The 25,468-nt window shown below is 48.3% G+C and overlaps 1 protein-coding gene across 2 annotated transcripts in view; it reads left to right on the forward strand.

The window, feature by feature from the left end:
- Window positions 1-25,468, forward strand: part of BOLL (boule homolog, RNA binding protein) — a 725,867-nt gene that overhangs the window by 617,313 nt on the left and 83,086 nt on the right. For both annotated transcript variants that reach the window (XM_029606045.1, XM_029606046.1), the window contains exon 10: window positions 20,013-20,111. In XM_029606045.1, the coding sequence (XP_029461905.1) occupies window positions 20,013-20,111 (99 nt within the window). The remainder of the gene's footprint in view (window positions 1-20,012; window positions 20,112-25,468) is intronic.

The following is a 25,468-nucleotide window of genomic DNA, read 5'->3' on the forward strand; positions in this document are numbered from 1 at the left end:
GGAGTGGCTGGAGTAAACTCCAAGGTCGCCCAACCAGGGGTTTCTGTTGAGCGCAGGTACTGCAGGAATCGACGTACGCTTTAGCTTCAGAGACCATAGTAGGCCACCAGAAGAACCGCTGAAGCAGCGCTAGGGTCTGCGCTCGCCCTGGATGACCGGCAAACTTAGTCATGTGCCCACCGGAGGACTCTTTCATGGAGTCGACGGGGCACCACCGTTTACCCCGTAGGAACAGGATGAGTAGCCGAAAGACAAATGCAGGCTGGGTCAATAATATGACTGGGTTCATCGGGTTTGTCTTCAGGTTCAAATGAATGAGACAGGGCATTTGCGGGGAAATTTTTCTCTGCCGGGTGGTAGCGAAGCTCGAAGTTAAATCTGGAAAAGAACAAAACCCATCGAGCTTGACGGGCATTGAGACATTGGGCTTGGTTCAAGTGTTCCAGGTTTTTATGATCTGTAAACACTTTAAATTTATGTTGGGTGCCCTCTAGCCATGGGCGCCAGTCCTCCAACGCCAGCTTGATGGCGAGTAACTCGTGGTCTTCAATGCTGTAATTTTGTTCTGCAGCAGAGAATTTGCGCTAGTAGAAGGAACATGGGACCACGGATCCCATGTTCCTTCTTGCGATTGGAGCAGGGGTGGTCCTTAACCAAGCAGAGCGTTGGTTAAGGACCACCCCTGCTCCAATCGCGGAGGCATCTACCTCAACCAGGAAGGGGCGATTAGGGTCCGGATGATGGAGACAGGATCCAGTTAAAAAAGCCTCCTTGAGGCGATGAAAGGCGGAAACAGCCTCCAGGGTCCAGTTTCGGGTGTCCTGACCCTTACGGGTCAGAGCTGTAAGAGTTGCCGCCAATGTAGAGTAGTGCGGTATGAAGTGGCGAAAGTAATTCATGAATCCCAGAAAACGCTGAAGTGCCTTCAGGCCCACGGGTTGTGGCCAGTCTTGGATTCCTTTTAGTTTCATGGGATCCATCGAGAACCCTTGTTGGGAGATTATGTACCTCAGAAAGGGCAAGCTGGATTTTTCAAATAGGCACTTGTCCAGTTTCGAGAACAAATGGTTCTCCTGAAGACATTGAAGTACAGTATGAACATCGGTACGATGTGTGGCCAGGTCCTTGGAGAAGATAAGAATGTCATCCAGGTACACCACAATTTTGATGTATAAGAGATCCCTGAAGATTTCATTAATTATTCGCCTGAAAACTGCAGGTGCGTTACAGAGGCCAAAGGGCATCACTAAATATTCGTAATGTCCATCTCTGGTGTTGAAAGCAGTCTTCTAGATGTCATCATGGCGGATACACACCAAGTTATAGGCTCCACATAAGCCTGACTTGGTGAAGATAGAGGCTCCGTGTAGCCAATCAAACAATCCTGATATTAAGGGCAGAGAATATTTGTCCTTAAGAGTGATCACATTCAGACCACGGTAGTTGATACATTGTCTTAAAGATCCGTCCTTTTTCGTGACGAAAAAGAACCCTGCGCCAGCAGGAGAAGTAGAGGGGCGAATGAACCCCCTTCGCAAGATTCTACCAGATGTATTCCATCATGGCCTTGGTCTCGGGAAGTGACAGAGGATAGGTACACCCTCCGGGGGGTGTAGTTCCAGGCAGAAGATCGATGGGACAATCAAATTTCCGAAGTGGAGGTAGGAGGTCCGCCTTCTGCTTTGCGAACACGTCTTCAAAGTCTGCGTAGGGAGCAGGTATGCTGAGGAAGTAGTCGCCAGAGGAACCACTGGTGGGGGTGCCACTTTCTGAAGACAAGTCTGGTGACAGGCGGAGCCCCATTCTGTCAGCTGGAGAGACCCCCAATCGAATTGGGGGGAGTGACATTGGAGCCAAGGTAGTCCCAGAACTACCTGGTGGATGGACTTCTCTAGAACCAAAAGTTCAATTTCTTTGGAGTGGAGAGTACCAGTAAGAAGTTGAACTGGCTCTGTAGTTAAGGAGACTCGACCGAGCAAAGGTTCTCCATAGATTGAAGCAATGCACAGGGAAGTCTTGAGAGGACGAGTATTGATACCCAGGAGTTGGACCAAGTCTCTAAGGATAAAATTACCACCTGCTCCAGAATCCACCAAGCAAGGACAGGAAAAGATCGAGTGTCCCAGACTAGAGTAACAGGCATGGATAGCTGAGGGGCCGGGGACGTTACACCCAAGTTCAGGACCCCAAATGAACTTAGGCCGGGAAGTTTCCCGGATGGACTGGGAAAGTCTGTAGATGATGGCCGGGTGCTCCACAGTACAGACACAGGCCTGTTTGTCTCCGCCGGAGGCGCTCTTCCGGGGACAGACGCCCACGACCCAACTGCATGGGCTCATCAGTCTCAGCCACCGCAAAATTCCTACCAATAGTAGGGTTGGTAGCAGGTGGCGAGTGGGAATGGACCGAGAGGGTTTCTTGAGCATCCAATTCTCCCGGTGACGCTCTTGGAGAAGGTGGTCAATTCGGCCTGTTATATCAATAAGATCCTCGAGAGAGGAAGGGAGCTCTCGTGCTGCCAACTCATCCTTTAGTTGTGGGGAGAGCCCATCCAGGTAGATAGAACATAAGAACATAAGAAATTGCCATGCTGGGTCAGACCAAGGGTCCATCAAGCCCAGCATCCTGTTTCCAACAGAGGCCAAAACCAGGCCACAAGAACCTGGCAATTACCCAAACTCTAAGAAGAACCCATGCTACTGATGCAATTAATAGCAGTGGCTATTCCCTAAGTATAATTGATTAATAGCCATTAATGGACTTCTCCTCCAAAACTTATCCAAACCTTTTTTAAACCCAGCTAAACTAACTGCACTAACCACCTCCTCTGGCAACAAATTCCAGAGCTTTATTGTGCGTTGAGTGAAAAAGAATTTTCTCCGATTAGTCTTAAATGTGTTACTTGCTAACTTCATGGAATGCCCCCTAGTCCTTCTATTATTCGAAAGTGTAAATAACCGAGTCACATCTACTCGTTCAAGACCTCTCATGATCTTAAAGACCTCTATCATATCCCCCCTCAGCCGTCTCTTCTCCAAGCTGAACAGCCCTAACCTCTTCAGCCTTTCCTCATAGGGGAGCTGTTCCATCCCCTTTATCATTTTGGTTGCCCTTCTCTGTACCTTCTCCATCGCAACTATATCTTTTGAGATGCGGCGACCAGAATTGTACACAGTATTCAAGATGCGGTCTCACCATGGAGCGATACAGAGACATTATGACATTTTCCGTTCTATTAACCATTCCCTTCCTAATAATTCCTAACATTCTATTTGCTTTTTTGACTGCTGCAGCACACTGAGCCGACGATTTTAAAGTATTGTCCACTATGATGCCTAGATCTTTTTCCTGGGTGGTAGCTCCTAATATGGAACCTAACATCGTGTAACTACAGCAAGGGTTAATTTTCCCTATATGCAACACCTTGCACTTGTCCACATTAAATTTCATCTGCCATTTGGATGCCCAATCTTCCAGTCTTGCAAGGTCCTCCTGTAATGTATCACAGTCTGCTTGTGATTTAACTACTCTGAATAATTTTGTATCATCCGCAAATTTGATAACCTCACTCATCGTATTTCTTTCCAGATCATTTATATATATATTAAAAAGCACCGGTCCAAGTACAGGAGGCAGGAGGACTTGGCAGGCAGTCCTCCTGCCAAGTGAGTTCAGATGCTATAGTCCGGAATTCAATGGAGTAGTCGAAGAGGCTTCTTTGGCCTTATCACAGGTGTACTAGACTAGTGCTTGCCACGGCCTGCCACCCAGGATCATCAAAGGTTCGCCGGAACACAGTCACGAACTGAGACAGTTCCCATAGGAGTGAGTCCGAACGCTCCCACAAAGAAGCCCATGTCAGCACCTTCCTTTCTAGGCAAGACAAGATGAAGGTGACCTTGATTAATTCATCTTGAAAGATGGAGGGTTGAAGAGCAAACTGCATATAGCACTGGTTAATAAACCCTCTACACAGTTTGGAGTCACCGTTGAAATGAGGCGGGGCTGGCAGGGCCAGAAGGGCTCTGGAGGAGGAAGTAGACGGCTGAGGCGAAGAGGAAGCCATCGCTGGAACTGAGTTGCTGGACATGTCATCTAGCCATGTGTGCAGACGCTCAAGGGAAGAGGCCAGGGCCTCGAGAAACAGTTGCTGTTCTTGTACCTTTAGGGCCAGGTCAGGAATAGCCTGGAGGGCCTGCGGCTCCGCCGAGTCCATGGCCTTTGCAATCTGTTGCGCCCGAGATGGACCCTTGGACTGAGGTGGGGTTGAAGCTACCCGTAGGAGGGATCCTACGGGTCCCCACCGTCAGCAGGCAGAGAGGGCTGACTTCCGGCTGGCGCTTCACCATTATCAGCCCTCGTTCCCCGCGGGTTGAGCCTTTGGGCGCCAGGGCCGGCTGGACTTAGGTGGCCTCCGTCAGTGGTCGTCGATGGGTGGATCAAGGTCAGCCCAGCGGCAGCAACTAGTGTAGGTATCAGTCTGTACTGGACGAGGCAGAGTCTTGGAGACCCGGGTGCCAATAGGAACACAGTCTGACATAGGGCGCCCGAGCAAGAGCAGGCCGAAGCCTGAATGAACCACGTCCAGGACAAAGGCTGAAGAAGCGTCTTTAAGCAAGCTGGGTTCTGGGCTGGCGACAGTCTGGAAGCAGTGGCAAGCAAGGCTGAGGTCTAGATGAGGAGAGCGTCAAAGGATGGTCAGACGAAGCAGAAGTCCAGGACTGGAGAGAAGCAACGGCGTGGTCAGGCAATGCAGAGGTCTGAAGCTGGAGAGAGACAACGGAGTAGTCAGGTTATGCAGAGGTCCGGGGCTGGAGAGAGGCAATGGAGTAGTCAGGTGATGCAGAGGTCCGGGGCTGGAGAGAGGCAACGGAGTATTCAGACGATGCAGAGGTCCGGGGCTGGAGAGAAGCAACGGAGTAGTCAGGCAATGCAGAGGTCCGGGGCTGGAGAGAGGCAACGGAGTAGTCAGGCAATGCAAAGGTCCGGGGCTGGAGAGAGGCAATGGCGTCGTCAGGCAATGCAGGGTCAAACCAGGTAGTAATCCAAAGGAGAGATGAAGAAACAGGAACACCAGAATAAGGAAACAGAACGAAGGCAATCAGGAACGGGAACCAGGAACAGAAGAAGCAACGAGTACTTGACTAGAGAGGGGACCTGTTGCAAAGGCAATTTGAGAGAGCGGAGCCCAGCCTTATATACCGGAGCTTAGCCAACGTCATCATCCAGGGCCGCGGCCAGATTCCCGCCGCAGGCCCTATTAAAGGATCAGCTGTGCGCGCGCCTAGGGAGGGGCACAGCGTTGGTTGGGACAGCATCTCTCCACGGGCCACGCGGAGAGGCCTGACGTGGACCATCAGGAACTGTAGCAGAGCCGGAGGCCCCAGGGGTGGCCCGAGGACAGAGCTGGCGGCCCACAGCCGCCAGAGATGAGGGAACAGGTGCTGGATCACTTTGAGAGAGGTGAGGTAGCTGATCCGCGGGTCTGCCGCGGCCACCACGCGTAACACTATGCTTCAGCACATGGGAGTCTCAATCAAGCTCACAGTAGTTTTTGAGAGACAGTTGGATAAAAGAGTTCTTAAGGCCCTGAATCGGCACCTACAAAAGACACAAGTACCAGCACTAAGTACATCAGCACTGGCTGTGGTGCTGACTCAAATGATCCTCAAGACCTACACCTTGGCACTGAGCAGACTGATACCAATGTTGGTGTCTTGATGCCAAGACTTGGTTCCCTTGCCAGTCTTGTAGCCCCCCGGCCTTCTGTTCTGTAAGGCCAAACCCAAGACTCCCAGGTCTCTTCTGTTTCTAGGCCTCTTTGTTTCCTAGCCTCTGGCCTAGCCCTGAGACTTCCTACCTCTCTTCCTGTTTCTTGGCCCCTCTGCCTTGTCTCACAAGGCCTTCCTACATAGCCATCGGGCTTTTATGTTTCATGTTCTGTTTAGTCTTTGTCCTGGTTTGTCCTGTCTTGTCCTTATCCCAGTTCCAGAGTTCTAGATCCACACTTACCTGCATCCAGTTCCACGCTTTCCTTCATTCTTTTCCTTTGTTCTAGTTCCAACCTTACCAGCACTCAGTTCCAGAGTTCCAGTTCCACTCTTACCTGCTCTCTGTTCCTGTGTTCCAGTTCACTCTTACCTGCACTCAACTCCAGTCTGTTCCAGTTGTTCCTGCTCAATGCTTACCTGCATCCATTGCTCCAGCCCAGCCTACACTCCATTTCAGAGCTGCAGCCCAGTCTACACCCTGCTCCAGAGTTCCAGCCCTATCTGCACTCCATTCCTGTGCTCCAGCCCAGCCTGCATCTTGTTCTTTGTTCCAGCCTCACCAGACTGCTAACACCAAGTTCATCCTTGCCATCCTGCATCACTCCAGAGATGGTGTTCACCACAGCCTCTCTACAGTCAAACCCACAACAGTTGTGGGATGAGGACCAGACTTATTTCCTCATCTGAAGCTGGAGGATAGTCCTTACAAAGGCTCTTGCTCTAATTGTCTATACCTTAGGTAGGCCAAACAAAGTTGGTGGGAACCCAAAATCACTGGTATACTTCAGAGACAATAAAAATGATTGGGACAAAACTTGAAAGGCCCACAAGAACTAAAAAAGCTTCCCTGTATGGTCCTAGAAGAACAAGAATCTGGATATCATCTGCGTATGTGTATGGTTTATATCCTGCTTTCCGAATAATCTCACCGATACTGGGCATAAAAATATTGAACAGGATCAGTGTGATAGAGGAGCCTTATGGAACTCCACAACCTACTTCTACTGCAGTAGATTAATTATCCTGAAAATACATCAGTTGCTTTCTCCCAATCAAAGATTTTTGAAACCACTTCAAAACAAGACCGCCAATACTTAATGATTCACACAGTCTCAAACGCTGATGAAAGATCCAACAAAACCAACAATGCACCATCTCCTTTATCAATTAACGAAAGGGCATCATCAAATAACGAAACTAACAGAGTTTCCGTACTAGAACCTCGTCTAAAGCCAGCCTGAGCTGGGTGTAAAAGTTCAGGCGATTCTAAATAATCTGAAATCTGTTTTGTTACCCCTTTTTCCAATACTTTGCTACAAATGGTAGATTCAAAATTGGTCTGTAATTAACTACATAATCTCATATCTAGTTTTTCATCCTTCAATAAAGGAGAAACTAGCGTAGATTTACAATGAGCAAGAACAGAACCCAGAGACAACAATGTATTAATCAGTTTATGCAGACAAGACATAACCTTCTCTGAACAGCCTTTAAGCAACCAGGCTGAACAAATATTGGAATAAAATTTAGATGAATTAATCTGAGAGACCAATTGTTTAACCTCCAAAAGAGAGAGTCTCAACGTTAACAAACTTAATCCCCATCTTATCACAGGCCATATCTGCCCGAAACTCTTCAGGGCATAAATCCCCTCCATCCAGTTGACGCACCAAAAGATCTACCTTTTCTCTAAAAAAACATTTAGCAAAAAGATGACAATCTGGTATATCCTCAACAACATTTTACCTTTCTTTAATTTACCAATTAATAATTGCATCATACTAAACAAAACTTTAGGATTATAAATCACCAAGGAAATCTTAAATAAAATCTTTTTTTTGCTTAAACAATCGCTTTAAAATACAAAGAATTTGCATTTTGCCATATCTTTCTATCTTCTAGCCTAAAGTTCCTTCGCCATTTTCTCTCTAGACAACAACACTTTCTTTTAAGTTCTGCTAATTCCATAGTAAACCATGGAGAGATCCCATTCTTCCCATTTAATTTATCTTTCTTAATTTTCATACCTTCCTTTCTCATAGCCTGTTGTAACAAATCATCCCATCTCTGATATAAGGTCTCAAAATCTTTATCATCATCTTCTCCCCAACAAACATTCACACATTCATCTACTGCATCATAAAATGTAGCAGAGTCCATTTTTCCCCATTTACAAGAAGCCTGAATCTCATCCTTTCTTAGGGGGTCATTTTCTAAGCCTATCGCACGCAAAAAGGATAGCGTGCGATAGCTTGCCGGGGCGGGGAGGGGAGGAGTTGGGGCGGCGAGGAGGGGGACGTGGCAATATTTTCGCTGGCGGTGATAAGGTAAGGACCGTTATTGCCGCCAGTAGTGCGCCCAGTAGCACCACCTTTCACAGTGGCGCTATTGGGTGCGAAAGCCGGCAGCGATAACACCACAGTGGTGCGATCGCTGCCGGCTTTCGCAGGCCCACCCCCCCCGTTACCGCTGGATTCACCATTCTCTGCAAGAATGGAAAATCCAGGCCTTAGTTTGCTAGAGTCGGTTGGGAAATTGATTCATTCAAGTGAAAATCCGAGACCACCTTTAGCATTCTGGTTCACCTGTATTTAGATGATTGACTGATTCGGGCCAAGAGTCTGCAAGAGAGCCTTCGGGTCTCAGGCAAGGTGATCTCCTTGCTACAGGAACTAGGATGGGTGGTGAACTTGGCCAAGAGCAATCTACAGCCATCCCAGACTCTGGAGTAACTTGCTGTTTGGTTCAACATAAAGCAAGTCAAGGTGTTCCTGCCGGAGGACCGCATTCAGAAACTGATGGTGCAGGTGCGACTAGTGACAGAAACAATACGCCCGACAGTGTGGTCTTACCTATAGATGCTCAGTTTGATGGCGGCCACCCTGGAAGTGATTCTGTGGGTAAGGGTGCATATCCGCCCTCCTCAGCACACTCTGCTGGCTCATTGGAATCTACAGTCTCAAGACTATTCGATATGGCTTCACTTGCTGGTGGAGATCAGCATACAGCTGCAGTGGTGGTTGCAAGTGGATTATCTACGATCACCGGACTGGCTAGTACTCACGATGGATGCAAGCCTCCTAGATTCGGGGGCCCACTGTCGGATTTTTCCCGAGATCTCCTCACATTGCATTGAACCCACCTCTCCTGCAGCAGGAGAGACACTTGTATTCTGCCAAATTATTGAGAGATGTATCAAGCTGCAGTATTGCTCCAAAACATGCTAAACAGCATATAACGAGGGATACAGCACTATTGCAGCAATATATGCAATATTTTGCATCTTCCCACCTATGTTCCCTCCCCTATAACAATGACCTTCTTTAAATGCAATTTGCATGCATAAATAATGCAAATGCATGCAAAGGTGACTCCCCCCCAACTCCCCAAAGTTAAAAATAAGTGTAAATGTAGCCATACAGAGATGGCTCCAGCCCTTTCACCCCCACTTCCTGCTTTCAAAGTCCAATAATAAATACTAGGGTCCTGGCTCCAGCCCTCCCACCCCCACTCCCTTCCCAAAGAACAGTAATAAAAGGTAGGGTCCAGCCCCATCCCCCCACCTCACCCAAAGTCTACTAATAACTAGTAGGGTCCCGATCCCTTGACAGTCCCCACCCCCTCCCAGAAAGTGGAAAAAATAGGGTCATGTCCCCCGGCCCCCCTCCCAAACCTACTCTCCACCCCCCTCCCGCACCCCGCAGAATCTTAAATTCAAGAAGGGGCTCCCCTGTCGGGGCTGGGATGCTCCTTTGCACCCGGACTAGATGGAGCCATTCTCACAGGACAAGCAGGATGGTAGTCCTCACATATGGGTGACATCATCAGGTGGAGCCTGATCACGGAACATTTTTGTCAAAGTTTCTAGAACTTTGACTGGCACCACTGAGCATGCCCAGCATGGCACCATCCCTGCATTCAGCAGGGGTCCCCCTTCAGTCTCTTTTTTTCCACACAGCTTTTGCCACGCAGAGTGAGGAGCTCTCCCACTGTTTCCTGACAGGAAATTTTTCTTCAAGAAATAGTTTCGAATTTTGCAAAAATGTTCACCCCGGCTGGGGTCCCCCTTGTACACCGTCGATATCCGTGTCTGTTCGGTAAGTTTTACCAACTTTTCGGTTGGTTAGCGACGGTTCCAAGGTTTAGGCCCGGAGGTCACCGACCGTGCCGTGGCCTAAATTTTTGACGATATGATAGCGACGGGTTTTCATAGGTGCCCGACTGTCCTCGGACGATATCCTTCACCAACCCTTACCAGGTTTGTGTGTTGTGCTTGGGCCCTACCCATGATGTAGATACATGTACCAACTTTGCCCAAATGACCCCTAAGGGGCATCGGGCTCGTTTGGAAAAGATGGCTTTATTGTTTCATTCCAAACAGCTTTCTTCAGCTAAAGCTTCGAAGTCAACGACGCCATCACCAGCCAAATCCCGTCATCAGTCAGATACCGATGACTATCGATCCACATCGAAGACTTCGGCTTCTACTTCTTCGGTACCGGACACAAGTAAAGGCGAGCATCAGGAAAAACATCGCCATCGGCATCGGAAAACCTTGCCATCTGATCCAGGTGCACCGATGGCCTCAACTTCCACTTCCATCAAGCCACCGAGGAAGAAGGCCCGTACCGATGAGCCCCCAAACCTCCTCCATGCCGGGTACACTGAGGCGTTCCCTGCCTTCGGTGGGAGCAGCGGTCGAGACTCCACCTATACCGGTGGTCATTCCGGCAGCACCTATCCAGCCTCCCATTCCGGACCTGGTCTTAGCAATGCCAGCATTCCGTGAGGAATTGAACCGGATGGTTCAAGCGGCGGTGGTGCAGGATCTCCATGGATGTCCAGTTCCATCGGCACCAATACCAAATCTGATTCCGACACCGGATCCGATGCTTGCACCGCTACTTGATAGGATCGATGCTCTCATCGGTGCTCTGCCTTCGGCACCGAGGAAAACACCGTTTCTTCCTGGTCCATCGACGCCCATCCATCTCTCCTCCGAGGAAGGGGAATCACCGATGCGGACCCAATGCCAGGCCCTTCTGGAGAGTTACCACCGAGGCGTCCATCGAGATCACCAAGCCCTTCGGGACCGCTTCTGCCACCGATGCCGCATCAACCTCCCCCGATGCCGGTGCTACCGATACCCTCGATGCCCCAACCTCCTCCGGCCAGAGAAGGTCTGTTTTTACCTTCTGAAGGACCGTTGGGTGCTGGGGATCAGCCCTATCACCCTTGGTCTGATGACTCTTTGGATTCCCAAGACACCGTTGATATCCATCTGAGCCTTCCCCTCCAGAAGAGAGGAGGAAGTCTCCGCCACGAGGACCTCTCTTTTTCAGGCAAAGCCACCGACTCCATCAAGCGCTTCGACATTGTCTGAGCCGGTGCCATCAACCTCTCACCAGCAGCGAGACACTGGTACTGTCCACTCGGCACCAACTACTCCGAAGGCATCGACTTCTTCCTCTTCTGCTCCGGAGAAGGACCGAGGAGAACATTGTGAAAAGCATCGACACTGACATCGGAAGGCTCAGTCTGCTGATCCAGGCAAGCCCTAGGCATTGGCGTCGACAGAGCCACTGGCAAAGAAATCCCATCCAGAGAAGGCCCCATCTTCCTCTGCAACTGGGTCACCGAGGCGTTCCCCACCTTCATTGGTACAGGGAGCCGCGACTCCACTTTTACCGGTGGACCCTCCGGCTACTCCAGTGCTGCCTCCTACTCCGGAGGTTCCACGCCCCAGGCTTCCACGAGGAATTGGATCGGATGACCCAAGAGGCCATCTGAAAGGCACTGCAGGATTTCCAGCCTCCGTCAATGCCGGCACCGATGCCAGCTCCAGTCGCCGACCTGATTCCCACGGCGCTCGCACCACTACTCGGCAGGCTGGATGCGCTGATCGGTGCCCTTCCACCGGTGGAACCAAGGATACCGGTATGTTCAACACCTTCCACCCCGATGGACGATGAGGAAGCACCGAGGCCGGAACCTATGCCCGGACCATCTGGGATCTTGCCACCGACTCGCCCATCGATGTCACTGATACCATCGATACCGCATCATCCTCAATCGGTGCCTCCATCGATTCTTTCTTGCCACCATTGGTCCTTCAGGAATAGCACCATTACTTCCCTCTGGAGATCCTATGGGAGCAGGTGATCAGCCTTATGATCCTTGGACCGATGATTCTTCCCAGGATTCTGATGATCTACCTTCAGAGCTATCTCCGCCTGAGGAGAGAAGACGTTCTCCTCCAGAGGACCTGTCCTTTATTAATTTTATAAAGGAAATGTCTGAAGCTATACCATTCCAACTTCAGACGGAAGAGGACTCCAGACACAAGATGCTGGAAGTGCTCCAATTCATAGATGTACCCAAGGAAATCATGTCCATACCCATTCATGAAGTCCTGGAGTTGTTGAAGAGGAATTGGGAGCATCCAGGATCTGTACCACCGGTAAATTGAAAAACAGATGCCAGCTACCTGGTTCAGACAGCCCCTGGTTTCCAAAAACCACAGCTGGATCACCATTCTGTGGTTGTACAATCAGCCCAGAAAAAGGCACGACGTTCTAAGCCTTATTCTTCCATACCTCCAGGGAAAGAACAGAGGTCCCTGGATGCATTTGGCCATCGTGTTTTCCATGGCTCAATGCTTATTTCTCGCATTGCCTCCTATCAGTTATATATGACCCAGTATAACAGAGATCTATTTAAAAAGATCCAGGAATTTTCTGAATCTTTACCTGACCAGCTTCAGGCTCAACTCAATACCCTGGCTCAGAAGGGTCTAGATGCTGGCAAGTATGAGGTCTGCACTGCCTATAACATTTTTGACACTGCTTCTAGGATGTCTGCAGCGGGGATTAGTGCACGAAGATGGGCCTGTCTGAAGTCCTATGACTTAAGACCAGAGGTACAGGACTGGTTGACTGACCTGCCCTGCACTGGAGATAATCTCTTCGGGGACAAAATCCAGGAGACTGTAGCACAGCTCAAAGACCACCACGAGACGCTACGCCAGCTTTCGTCAGTGCCTTCTGATTTTCCAACCACCTCTAAAAGGACATTCTGAAGAGACTGTAAGCGGTCGCCCTTCAAGCCATTTAGATATTATCCTCCTGCTACTCGAGGTCACCCCTCCAGACCTTATCAGAAAGGTCAGGCCAGACAATCCAGGCCTCATAAAACTCAGCCAGCTCCTCCACCAGGCCCAGCTGCTGGATTTTGACGCCTCACTGGAGAGCATACGCCAACCTCCTCTACCGTCCGTACCCGTTGGCGGTCGGTTGTGCCACTTCACCAACATATGGCACACAATCACATCAGATCAGTGGGTACTTGCTGTACTGACTCAAAGTTACCACCTCAACTTCCTGTCTGTACCAACAGATTCCCCACCTCGGCCGCCGTGGGGATCAGCCAACCACTCCTCTCTTCTGGAAGAGGAGGTTTTAATCCTCCTGAAATCCCAAGTGCCTTGTAGTGGTCGCGCCTACCTGTGGTGTCAGGGTGTCCATGTCTACCCTTATCTCGACGATTGGCTGATAAGGGCTCCCACTCAAAAGGACGCACTAGCCTCCTTACGTCTAACTCTCCATACATTGCTGTCTCTCTAGTTTCTGATCAACTATCCCAAGTCCAGCCTAGTTCCATCTCAGACTCTATCCTTCATAGGAGCTGACCTGGACAACGTGCAGGCAAAGGCATTCCTCCCTCAGGATCGAGCTCGTACTCTCATGTCCCTAGCGCAATGCCTCCAGCATCGAGATTACACGACAGCTCATCATTTCCTCATTTTGCTGGGTCACATGGCATCCTCTGTACATGTCACTCCAATGGCACGCCTCGCCATGAGAGTCATGCAATGGACTCTGAAGTCGCAGTGGGTTCAGGCTTATCATTCAATGTCCTGCATTGTCCACGTTACCAAGCAGCTCCGCATGTCGCTGGCCTGGTGGATGCGGCTCTCCAGTCTTCTTCAAGGCCTTCCCTTTCAAATTCCAGAACCTCAAATTATACTGACGATGGACGCCTCCAACCTAGGTTGGGATGCTCATGTCGACGGCCTCCAGACTCAGGGAACCTGGTCTCCAGAGGAAGCCAAACATCAGATAAATTTCCTGGAGCTTCGGGCGATCAGATATGCCCTCAAAGTCTTTCAGGATTGCCTCTCAAACAAGGCCATCCTGATTCAGATCGACAACCAGGTGGCGATGTGGTGCATCAACAAGCAAGTTGCAACAGGCTCCTACCTTCTGTGTCAGGAAGCTGCACAGATATGGGCATGGCTCTTTCCCACTCAGTGTACCTCAGAGCGACTTACTTGGCGGGCATGGACAATGATCTAGCGAACAGGTTGAGTCTAACCTTCCATCCGCACGAATGGTCTCTCGACCCCATCTTCCAACGTTGGGGGTATCCACAAATAGACCTCTTTGCGTCCATCTACAACTGCAAAGTAGAGAACCTACTCACAGCCGCCACTCACAGCTGAGGGATGCTTTTGCCCTCTCGTTGTCCATCAGCCTCCTCTACGCATATCCTCCACTTCCACTCATATCGAAGACTCTCGTGAAGTTACGAAGGGACAAGGGCTTAATGATTCTGATAGCCCCTCACTGACCATGCCAAGTCTGGTTCCCAATCCTCTGGGACCTATCAGTTCACTGACGCATCCCTCTAGGAGAGGATCCATTTCTGATAATTCAGAATGACTGGTGCCTTCGCCACCCCAAGCTCCAGGCCCTATCCATGACGGCCTGGATGTTGAACGGTTAATACTCCAACTTCTTAACCTTTCGGAGTCGGTATCCCGAGTCCTGGTAGCGTCACGAAAGCCTTCCACGAGACGCTCTTTCTATTATCTTTTATCTATTATTTATTTATTATTTATTATTTATTATTTATTATTATCTATTATCTTTCTATTATCCGAAAGAGTAAAAAAATGATTCACATCTACCCGTTCTAGAACTCTCATGATTTTAAACACCTCTATCATATCCCCCCTCAGCCGTCTCTTCTCCAAGCTGAAAAGTCCTAACCTCTTTAGTCTTTCCTCATAGGGGAGCTGTTCCATTCCCCTTATCATTTTGGTAGCCCTTCTCTGTATCTTCTCCATTGCAATTATATCTTTTTTGAGATGCGGCGACCAGAATTGTACACAGCATTCAAGGTGCGGTCTCACCATGGAGTGATACAGAGGCATTATGACATTTTCCGTTTTATTCACCATTCACTTTCTAATAATTCCCAACATTCTGTTTGCTTTTTTGACTGCCGCAGCACACTGAACTGACGATTGCAATGTGTTATCTACTATGACGCCTAGATCTCTTTCTTGGGTAGTAGCACCTAATATGGAACCTAACATTGTGTAACTATAGCATGGATTATTTTTCCCTATATGCATCACCTTGCACTTGTCCACATTACATTTCATCTGCCATTTTGATGCCCAATTTTCCAGCCTCACAAGGTCTTCCTGCAATTTATCACAATCTGCTTGTGATTTAACTACTCTGAACAATTTTGTATCATCTGCAAATTTGATTATCTCACTTGTATTTCTTTCCAGATTATTTATAAATATATTGAAAAGTAAGAGTCCCAATACAGATCCCTAAGGCACTCCACAGCCCACTCCCTTCCACTGAGAAAATTATACATTTACTCCTACTCTCTGTTTCCTGTCTTTTAGCCAGTTTGTAATCCACAAAAGGACATCGCCACCTATCCCATGACTTTTTACTTTTCCTAGAAGTCTCTCATAAAGAACTTTGTCAAATGCCTTTTGAAAATCCAAGTACACTACATCTACCGGTTCACCTTTGTCCACATGTTTATTAACTCCTTCAAAAAAGTGAAGCAGATTTGTGAGACAAGATTTGCCTTGGGTAAAGCCATATTGACTTTGTTCCATTAAAACATGTCTTTCTATATGTTCTGTGATTTTGATGTTTAGAACACTTTCCACTATTTTTCCTGGCACTGAAGTCAGGCTAACCGGTCTGTAGTTTCCCGGATTGCCCCTGGAGCCCTTTTTCAATATGGGGGTTACATTAGCTATCATCCAGTCTTCAGGTACAATGGATGATTTTAATGATAGGTTACAAATTTTTACTAATAGGTCTGAAATTTCATTCTTTAGTTCCTTCAGAATTCTGGGGTGTATACCATCCGGTCCAGGTGATTTACTACTCTTAATTTTGTCAATCAGGTCTACCACATCGTCTAGGTTCACCATGATTTGGTTCAGTCCATCTGAATCATTACCCATGAAAACCTTCTCCAGTACGGGTACCTCCCCAACATCCTCTTCATAAACACCGAAGAAAAGAAATCATTTAATCTTTCCACGAAGGCCTTATCTTCTCTAAGTGCCCCTTTAGCCCCTCGATCATCTAACGGTCCAACTGACTCCCTCACAGGCTTTCTGCTTCAGATATATTTTAAAAAGTTTTTACTGTGAGTTTTTGCCTCCACGGCCAACTTCTTTTCAAATTCTCTCTTAGCCTGTCTTATCAATGTCTTACATTTAACCTGCCAACGTTTATGCATTATCCTATTTTCTTCTGTTGGATCCTTCTTCCAATTTTTGAATGAAGATCTTTTGGTTAAAATAGCTTCTTTCACCTCCCCTTTTAACCATACCGGTAATCGTTTTGCCTTCTTTCAACCTTTTTTAATGTGTGGAATACATCTGGATTGTGCTTCTAGGATGGTATTTTTTAATAATGACCACACCTCTTGCAAACTTTTTACTTTTGTAGCTGATCCTTTCAGTTTTTTTCTAACTATTTTTCTCACTTTATCAAAGTTTCCTTTTTGAAAGTTTAGCACGAAAGCCGTGGATTTGCTTACTGCCCCCCTTCCAGTCATTAATTCAAATTTGATCATATTATGATCACTATTGCCAAGCGGCCCCACCACCGTTACCTCTCTCACCAAATCCTGTGCTCCACTGAGAATTAGATCTAAAATTGCTCCCTCTCTCGTCGGATCCTGAACCAATTGCTCCATAAAGCTATCATTTATTCCATCCAGGAACTTTATCTCTCTAGCGTGTCCCGATGATACATTTACCCAGTCAATATTGGTTTAATTGAAGTCTCCCATTATTACCGCACTACCAATTTGGTTAGCTTCCCTAATTTCTCTTAGTATTTCACTGTCAGTCTCACCATCTTGACCAGGTGGACAGTAGAAGCTTGGACGGTAGGTGGACGGTAGAAGCTTGCCCAGGGGCCATTCCTGCACAAGGGCATCGATGCCCAAGGACTTTGATGTCTCTTTCAACTGAAGAAGCATAGAACCTTCATATTGTGAGATCTCGCCAACAGGTCTAGAAGCGATAGGCCACAGTGTCCACTATGAGCTAGAATGCCTCATTTGACAATTCCCATTCTCCTGGGTCCAGATACAGTCTGCTGAGAAAGTCAGCTTTTACATTGGCTTTTCCTGCAATGTGTGAGCTGGGATCTCCTGAAAATGCACTTCTGTCCATTCCATGAATTAGGCTATTTCCTGCAACACTTGCTGGCTCATGGACCTTCCCTGGCGATTGATGTAAGCCACTGTCTTTGCATTGTCTGACATTATCTTTACCTCTCGACCCTGTAATTGGTCAACAAATCGTAAGCAAGCCAACTGGATGGCCAGGGCTTCCAGCCATTTGATGCTCCAAAGAAGACTCTTCTCTACTCCTGCATTCTTATGCTGAGCTTGATTACGGCCTGGATACAATAATAGTCTAATCTAGTGTTGCTTGTTAAAATGCCAGCATTTGTCTAAGCCAGTCTATCCTGTGAAAATTACAAGCATTTTTTTTAGCCTAGCAGTTATTTTGGTGAAAATTGGCCTTGGTGTTGGAACGATAAGAATATCAGGTGTGGATATCTACAATTGATTAAAATAATTTAATTTGATAACTTTATGATACAAATTCATTAGTTTCAAGGGAGCAGTTGCTTACACTTTTGTGAGGTAATCAGTTTTATTGTAACAGTGTAAGTATACAAAGTTTAATATAGTACAGCTATTTCTTTTCTTTGTTTTTTGTTTTAGTTTGTTATAGTTTCACAGCACAAAGCACCATAATGAAAGATAAACAGAACGTATATATGTTATCTCCAAGCCCAGCTTTGCGCTTGTTAATTACACAGTTGCCAAACTGATTAACCCAGCTGAAAGGTAATTAAGCCAGTGTTATCTTACCCTTAACCAGTTTGGGATCTGTCTCAACACCACGGGATGAATCCAGCAGGCCCCATATGGCGGATGACAAAAATCCAAAAGTCTCACAGAAGTCTCTGTGAGGTATGTCGACAGAAACAGGGTAACGAGTTCCTAGCTTGCCAAAGTCTTTCAAGGGATACGTTGGCAAGACTCCTGATTCTCGGGGTAGGCTGCTGAATATGAAACTCAGTCTTACTTGCATGTTCTCAGGTGTAGTGAACTACAATAGTCAGTTCTGGAAGCAAACATTCTTTGGGATAATCCCTGACAAAAAGCCACAATCTATATAATTCAGAGTCCTGTTCTCTGTTCATTACACATTCAGTTTCATAGGGTTCAACGTTGATCTAGAATGGATCCTATGAAATTGAATTGGATATTACCACCTTCTATAGACACAGGATTGGTGAAATGCAAATTATATCATCTGAGTCCAGATGCATATGAATATTCTCATTGTGGATTAATGAAGTTCATAAAGTTCATCAGCAGACAAGTGCACAACAATATCCATTTCATAGCTGGTCTCATAGCTGGATGCAAAGTTTTCAGCAAGGACATGTACACATGGAAGAACAATCACAGCTTCTTCTTGTGAATCACAGTCTCATATGAAGTTGCCAAGATCATCACATGGCTGAAGACACGATCTTTGTGTGGCTTAGCCTGCACTTTGTTTCAATCTGCGTGCATAACTTCAGGCCTCAAGTTGAATGATGCACATCCTTGTTTATAATCATTGGCGTTTTGTATAACATTGTTTCCAATGGAGAAATTGGTTTTGACATGATTTTTAGGAACCGATTGTGACTTAAGTGTGAGGACATCCTGTAATAGTGATTTCAGAGGTAGAATTGTTTAATTTATCTTTATATAATTGTCAAAAGAAGAATTCTGATAGGACACAGTATAATAGTTAACCATCCACATCAGTGAAATTTGCAATATTATAAATCTGAAATAAAGGCTAGGTAAATTTTGAATAAGAGAATGTTTTAACCTATTTGGGTAAGGAACCATCTCATCTGTTGTATGTTTTCATTCATTGCCTCTGTCCATTAACTTAGGACATAAGAACATAAGATATGCCATACTGGGTCAGACCAAAGATCTATCAAGCCCAGTATCCCGTTTCCAACAGTGGCCAATCCAAGTCACAAGTGCCTGGCAAGTACCCAAACATTAAATAAATCTCAAGCTACTATTGCTTATTAATTAATAGCAGTTTATGGATTTTTCCTCTAGGAACTTATCCAAACCTTTTTTAAACCCAGTTACACTAACTGCTGTATCCACATCCTCTGGCAAAGAATTCCAGAGCTTAACTATGTGCTGAGTGAAAAACAATTTTCTTTGATTTGTTTTAAAATGAGCTACTTGCTAACTTAATGGAGTGCCCCCTAGTCCTTCTCTTATCTAAGAGAGTAAATAACCGATTTATATTAATTTGTTCAAGTCCTTTCATGATTTTGTAGACTTCTAGTATATCCCCCCTCATTTGTCTCTTCTCCAAACTGAACAGCTCTAATTTCCTTAGCCTTTCCTCTTAGGGCAGCCGTTCCATGCTCCTTATCATTTTGGTCATCGTTCTCTGCACTTTCTCCAGTGCAACTATACCTTTTATGACATACAGCAACCAGAATTTCACACAGTATTCAAGATGTGGTCTCACCACGGAGCAATATAGAGGCATTATGACATCCATTGTTTTATTTGCTATTCAGTTCTTAATAATTCTTAACATTCTGTTTGTTTTTTTGATTTCCACAGCACACTGAGTCGACTATTTGAATGTATTATCCACCATAACACCTAGATCTCTTTTCTGATTCGTAACCCCTTAGAAAGAACCTAACATTGTGTAACTACAGCAAGTGTTATTTTTCCCTACTTGTGTATGTTTACCATGTAGGATACTGCATACACAGTCTGTGCCATAAAAGTAAAACAATGTATCATTCTTGTTGCTTTAAAAATTATATTTCTTTTCTTTGTCAGCCATATTCTGATCATGGAGTACAAGCAGCTTATCATCAACTATATGCTCAAAGTGCAGTAGCCATGCCAGCACCTATGATGCAACCTGAGCCAGTTAAAGTAAGTCCTGTGCTTTTGAATATAAATTTACTATAGGCATATTGTCAAGGCCATATTTTGTTCCAGATGAGGTTTTTCTACTAATTTGACAATCATACAGTTTTTATAGGAGCTTCATCTGGCCAATCTGGAGAAGTATCATAAGAGCTTTGATTTAGCTGTATGTTACCCTTCCAAGCCAGGAGGCATTTCTGATGATATAGGCTTTAAAGGTGATGACATCATCTACAGACTCCACCAATGTAAAGTCTTTTGCAAGGCACAGGGTTGAAAGCTAATTCCAAGCCATCAAAGATATACAGTATTGGGTCAGTCCTGTTGAATAAATTCCCATCTGTAAACCATCCCAGATGTGCAGACATGTGGTTTATATTTACAAAGACTGAAAAAAATTAAAAGTGCTTAGAAATGGATGTTTAAAAAAATTGCAGGACCACTAACTGAAAGTGTTTCTGGTGCTTGGAAGTTTGTTAGTAGTTCTGAGACCTCAATCACGTTTTTTATCCAAAACACAGAATTATAGTCTGTATTACAGTATTGAAACTTGGAATTATCTCGGGACAAGCAGTATGCTAGTCCTCACATATGGGTGACGTCACTGACGGAGCCCTATCGCAGGAAAAACTTCTGTCAAAGTTTCTAGAAACTTTTGACTGGCAGCCTGAGGCTACTGAGCATGCCCAGCATGCCATGATATTCTCTGCCACAGGGGTCTCACTCCAGTCTTTGTTTTTCCGCGCTGCTCTCAGCATCGCGGTGACAGGAGCCCTGTGAGTTTTTCTCACAATTTTGACTAAAAAAGTCACTTTTCCTGTACGTACCCGGATCAGTCCAGACAGTGGGTTGAGCCTCCTTTCCAGCAGGTGGAGACAGACAAAACTTGCAGGATGCCCTATATCAGGACAGAGCCTATCCTCTCACCCGTCAGTATTTGTCTGTCTCCCAGCAGGTGCAGCATCTCCCTTTCGGTTCTCTGCTGTAGGCTTGTCAGCCTCTTTATTCTCTTTAGGTTCAACCAAGTACTTCTTTTGGTTCTTGTTTTTAAAAATTATAGAAAGTGAATCTCTGAAGGAATTTTTGCCTTCTTTAGTGCCTTTTTGTGTGGGAGACGTCCGTCTCCCAGCTCTTGCCCGGCTCAAGGGGGCTTGTCCCCTTTTGCAGGAGGGGGTTCCCTGCTTAGTCCTGAGTCCGTGTACGCTTCCAGGTGTGGGGACCGATGCTCTCTGGGCCTCGTTCCCCCTCTGGCTGCCGAGAGGGTTTTGAACCTGCTGCTGCGCTCAGTAAAAAAAAAAAAAGGAGTTAAAAGGTGTTAAACTTTCAATAAGTTGCAGGTACTCACCTACCTCTAACTTATCTGCAGCAGTTGACCAGCTTTTTTAACTTTTTTCTGGTCAGTATAGGATTAGAACCAGCAGTCAGAGAAGCAGAAGGCAGCAGGTTTCCGCCTGCTCTCTCCTGCTGTGCAGGCTGTCAATCAAGCTTTGTTTTTTTAGCTTTTTTTTCCTCAGCCGAGGTTGCTATGTCCCTGCTGACAGCCTGTGTTTCTTGTGGGCTGTCCTCCTCGCATTTTTCGCAGCAGGGCCTCTGCACTGCTTGTCTGCCGGGTGGGGAAGGTCCGTCCTCGGCAGGACAAGCAAATTTAGCCCGGGGCTCCACTCCTCCCGGCATGGCTAGGCCTTTCCCGGGTCGGCAGAGCCCGGGAACAGCCGCCATCTTGGATTTTTCGTTGGGCCGATTTCAGTGCTCCCTGGGGCTGGGGGGCCGGATATTTTCGATTTAACCACCGATTTGGCCACTGTGGGTTCCCAGGAAGGGGGTCCTGACCTTCCCTCGCCCCCCCCCCCCCCCCCCAGTAAATCCAGGGTCCCTTTTTCCGCGGATTTCGTCCTCCTCATGCACAAATCTTATTTAGCTAGCTTGCATGAGATGGATGAAAGCCCCCCCCCCCCCCCTCCCGTCAAAAATCCCTCGCTCAGCGCCGTTAACCTCTGGACCGGCTGCGGAGCCTCAGGGACCAGTTCGGGTGCGGTCCTCCCCTCCCCCGGTGTTTCCTGGGTCCTCTGACCCCGCTGCTTCCTCGGATTCGGCAGATGCCCCCCCCTAGAGGGGGATGACCCCAGAGCCCTTCGTCTTTTTCGTAAGGAGGAGCTAGAGCCCCTCCTCCCTTTTGTTTTGGAGGAGCTGGGTCTGGAAAGTCCTTCCGTGGATAATCTTATGGCCTCACTTCCTAAGGATATGAACCCGGTTTTGGGAGGGCTCCGGGCTCCGGCCTTGGCCTTTCCCTTCCACCCCATGCTTAAGCTCCTTATCCTACGGGAATGGGAGGCTCCTGAGGGTTCGCTTCGGGTGGGGCGTGCGATGGATAATCTCTAACCCCTCCCGGAAGAGGGCTTAGAGCTGTTGCGATATCCATCAGTGGATTCTTATGTTTCTGCAGTGGCCAAGCACACCACGATCCCGGTGGAAGGTTCCACGGCCCTAAAGGATTCGCAAGATCGTAAGCTGGAGGCTCACCTGAAGTGCATCTTCGACGTCCTGGCCCTCGGGGTTCGGGCGTCTTGCTGTAGCAGCCTCATGATGCGGGCAGGCCTCCAGTGGGTCCAACAGTTACTCTGCGCCCGGGAGCTTCCGCCAGGTGAGGTAGAACAGGCCGAGCGTCTGGAGGCGGTAATCGCTTACGTCTCGGACGCCCTCTACGATTTGGTCCGTGTCCAGGCGAAGGCGATGGTTTCAGCAGTGGCTGCCCGGAGGCTCCTTTGGCTTCGCCACTGGTCTGCTGATCAGTCCTCGAAGACCCGGCTGGGCATGCTTCCCTTCAAAGGTAAGATGCTCTTTGGCGAGGACCTCGACAAGCTTATGGACTCCTTGGCTGACAACAAGGTCCATAAACCTCCAGAGGACCGCCCTAAGGCTTCTCGGTCCTTCGCGGCCTCTCGCTTTTCCTTCAGGGGTCAGCGTTGCTTTGCTTCTCGAGGGCGGGGCGGTACTCCTAGGGGGTCTTCTGGTCGCAGTCCTTTCGTGGCAGGCGGCCCTTTCGCAAGGGCCAGCCCGTGCGTACCCCCGCTAAACCTGCCACACAATGAAGTTCAGCCGGCCCATCCCTCGGTCCCTTACCTCGGCGGACGCCTCTCCCTATTTTTCGAGGAATGGGTCAAAATCACTTTGGATCAGTGGGTCCTCGACATTATCAGAGACGGGTACGCTTTCGACCTCGTCAGGGAACTTCCAGATCTCTTTCTGTTCTCACCTTGCAGCCAGGCCAAGAGGGACGCGGTGGTCCAGACTCTCTCCAAGCTTCTGGATCTGGGGGTGGTGGTCCCAGTCCCAGAAAGGGAAATTGGCGCCGGCCAGTATTCTATTTACTTCACCGTGCCCACAAAGGACGGGTCCTTCCGTCCAATCCTGGATCTCAAGAGGGTCAATCGGGCCCTCAAGATCCCCCACGTTCGCATGGAAACCCTGCAGGCAGTCATTGCGGCGGTCCGTCCAGGAGAGTTCCTTGCTTCCCTCGATCTCGCAGAAGCATATTTTCATATCCCCATCCACCGCGACTACCATAAGTTTCTCCGATTCCACATCCTCAACCAGGACTTCCAGTTTCGAGCTCTCCCCTTCGGCCTCGCGACTGCTCCTCACCCCTTCACGAAGGTAATGGTAGTAGTGGCTGCGGCCTTGCGCTGGGAAGGGATTCTCGTCCATCCCTATCTGGATGATTGGCTCATCAGGGCCAAATCGTAGACCTCTTGCCGGCGGGCGGTGGATCGAGTCCTGGAGCTCCTTCCCTCTCTCGGGTAGATAGTGAACTTTTCCAAGAGCAAGCTTCAGCCCTCCCAGGAGTTGGAATTTCTGGGAGCACACTTCGACACCCGAGTAGGCAAGGTTTTCTTACCTCGGGCACGAGCCCTCAAACTGATCGGTCAGGTTCAGAATTTGATTGCGCTATCTTAACCGACGGCCTGGGATTATCTCCAAGTCCTGGGCTCCATGGCTTCTACTATCGATCTGGTCCCCTGGGCTTTTGCTCATATGCGTCCATTACAGAAAGCTTTGCTGTCTCGTTGGCAACCAGTGTCGGAGCAGTTCCACGTAGTCCTTCCCTTCTTGGAGTCTACTGCCGACGAATTACAGTGGTGGCTGTCCCTTCCTCATCTCCTACAAGGGATGCCTCTTCAAGCTCCACAGTGGACGATAGTAACCACGGATGCCAGCTTGTTGGGCTGGGGTGCGGTCTGCCTATCTCAGTCCACCCAGGGGACATGGTCCCAGACTCAGTCGCGCTGGCACATCAATTGACTGGAAACTTTGGCGGTCTGCCTGGCCCTTCAGGAGTTCCTTCCTCTGATCCGCAACAAGGCGGTACGAGTCCTGTCCGACAACTCCATCACAGTCGCCTACATCAATCGCCAAGGGGGCACTCGCAGTCCCCTGGTAGCCTTAGAAGCCAGCCGCCTACTCGCTTGGGTGGAGCGTCACCTACAGTGCCTTGCGGCCTCTCACATCGCTGGAAAAGACAATGTTCAAGCCGACTTCCTCAGCTGGTAGTCGCTCGATCTGGGAGAATGGGAACTCTCGGACGCGGCCATGGCTCTGATAGTGGACAGGTGGGGTCCTCCTCATCTCGACCTCATAGCGACTCTGCGCAATGCCAAAGCCAATTGGTTCTTCAGCCGCTGGAGGGAACACGGCGCAGAGGGCGTGGACGCTCTGGCTCTCCCTTGGCCGGCGGACGTGCTTCTGTACGTGTTCTCCCCGTGGCCTCTAGTAGGGAAGGTTCTCAGGAGAATCGAACTCCACCGGGGTTCGGTGATTCTCGTCGCTCCCGAGTGGCCGCGACAGCCATGGTTCGCGGATCTCTTCAATCTAGCGGTGGACGGGCCCCTGCGGCCTCAGTCATCTCCCTCGTCTCCTCCAGCAGGGGCCTGTATTTTTCGACCAGGCCGATTGCTTCTGTCTAGCGGCCTGGCTTTTGAACAGTGTCGCCTGAGGCGCAAAGGTTATAGGGAGGAGGTCATCTCCACCATGCTGCGAGCCCGGAAGCAGTCGACTTCTCTGGCCTATGTGCGCATCTGGAAGGTCTTTGAGTCCGCATGTACTGAGGCGGGCGTCCCGGCGCGCTCCGCCTCGATTCCTTTGGTTCTTTCTTTCCTTCAGAAGGGTCTCTCTAAGGGTCTCTCCTTCAGTTCCTTACGCGTTCAAGTCTCTGCGCTTGGCTCTCTCCTGGGTCTGGTGGATGGTCATGCCTTGGCTGCTCACCCGGACGTCATTCGTTTCTTGAGGGGCGTCAGACACCTCCGCCCTCCCTCTTGGGCCACGTGTCCATCTTGGAGTCTCAACCTCGTCCTTCGTGCTCTCTGTGC

Source organism: Rhinatrema bivittatum, chromosome 6, assembly GCF_901001135.1.
Source record: "Rhinatrema bivittatum chromosome 6, aRhiBiv1.1, whole genome shotgun sequence".
In the NCBI taxonomy this organism is placed as follows: domain Eukaryota; kingdom Metazoa; phylum Chordata; class Amphibia; order Gymnophiona; family Rhinatrematidae; genus Rhinatrema; species Rhinatrema bivittatum.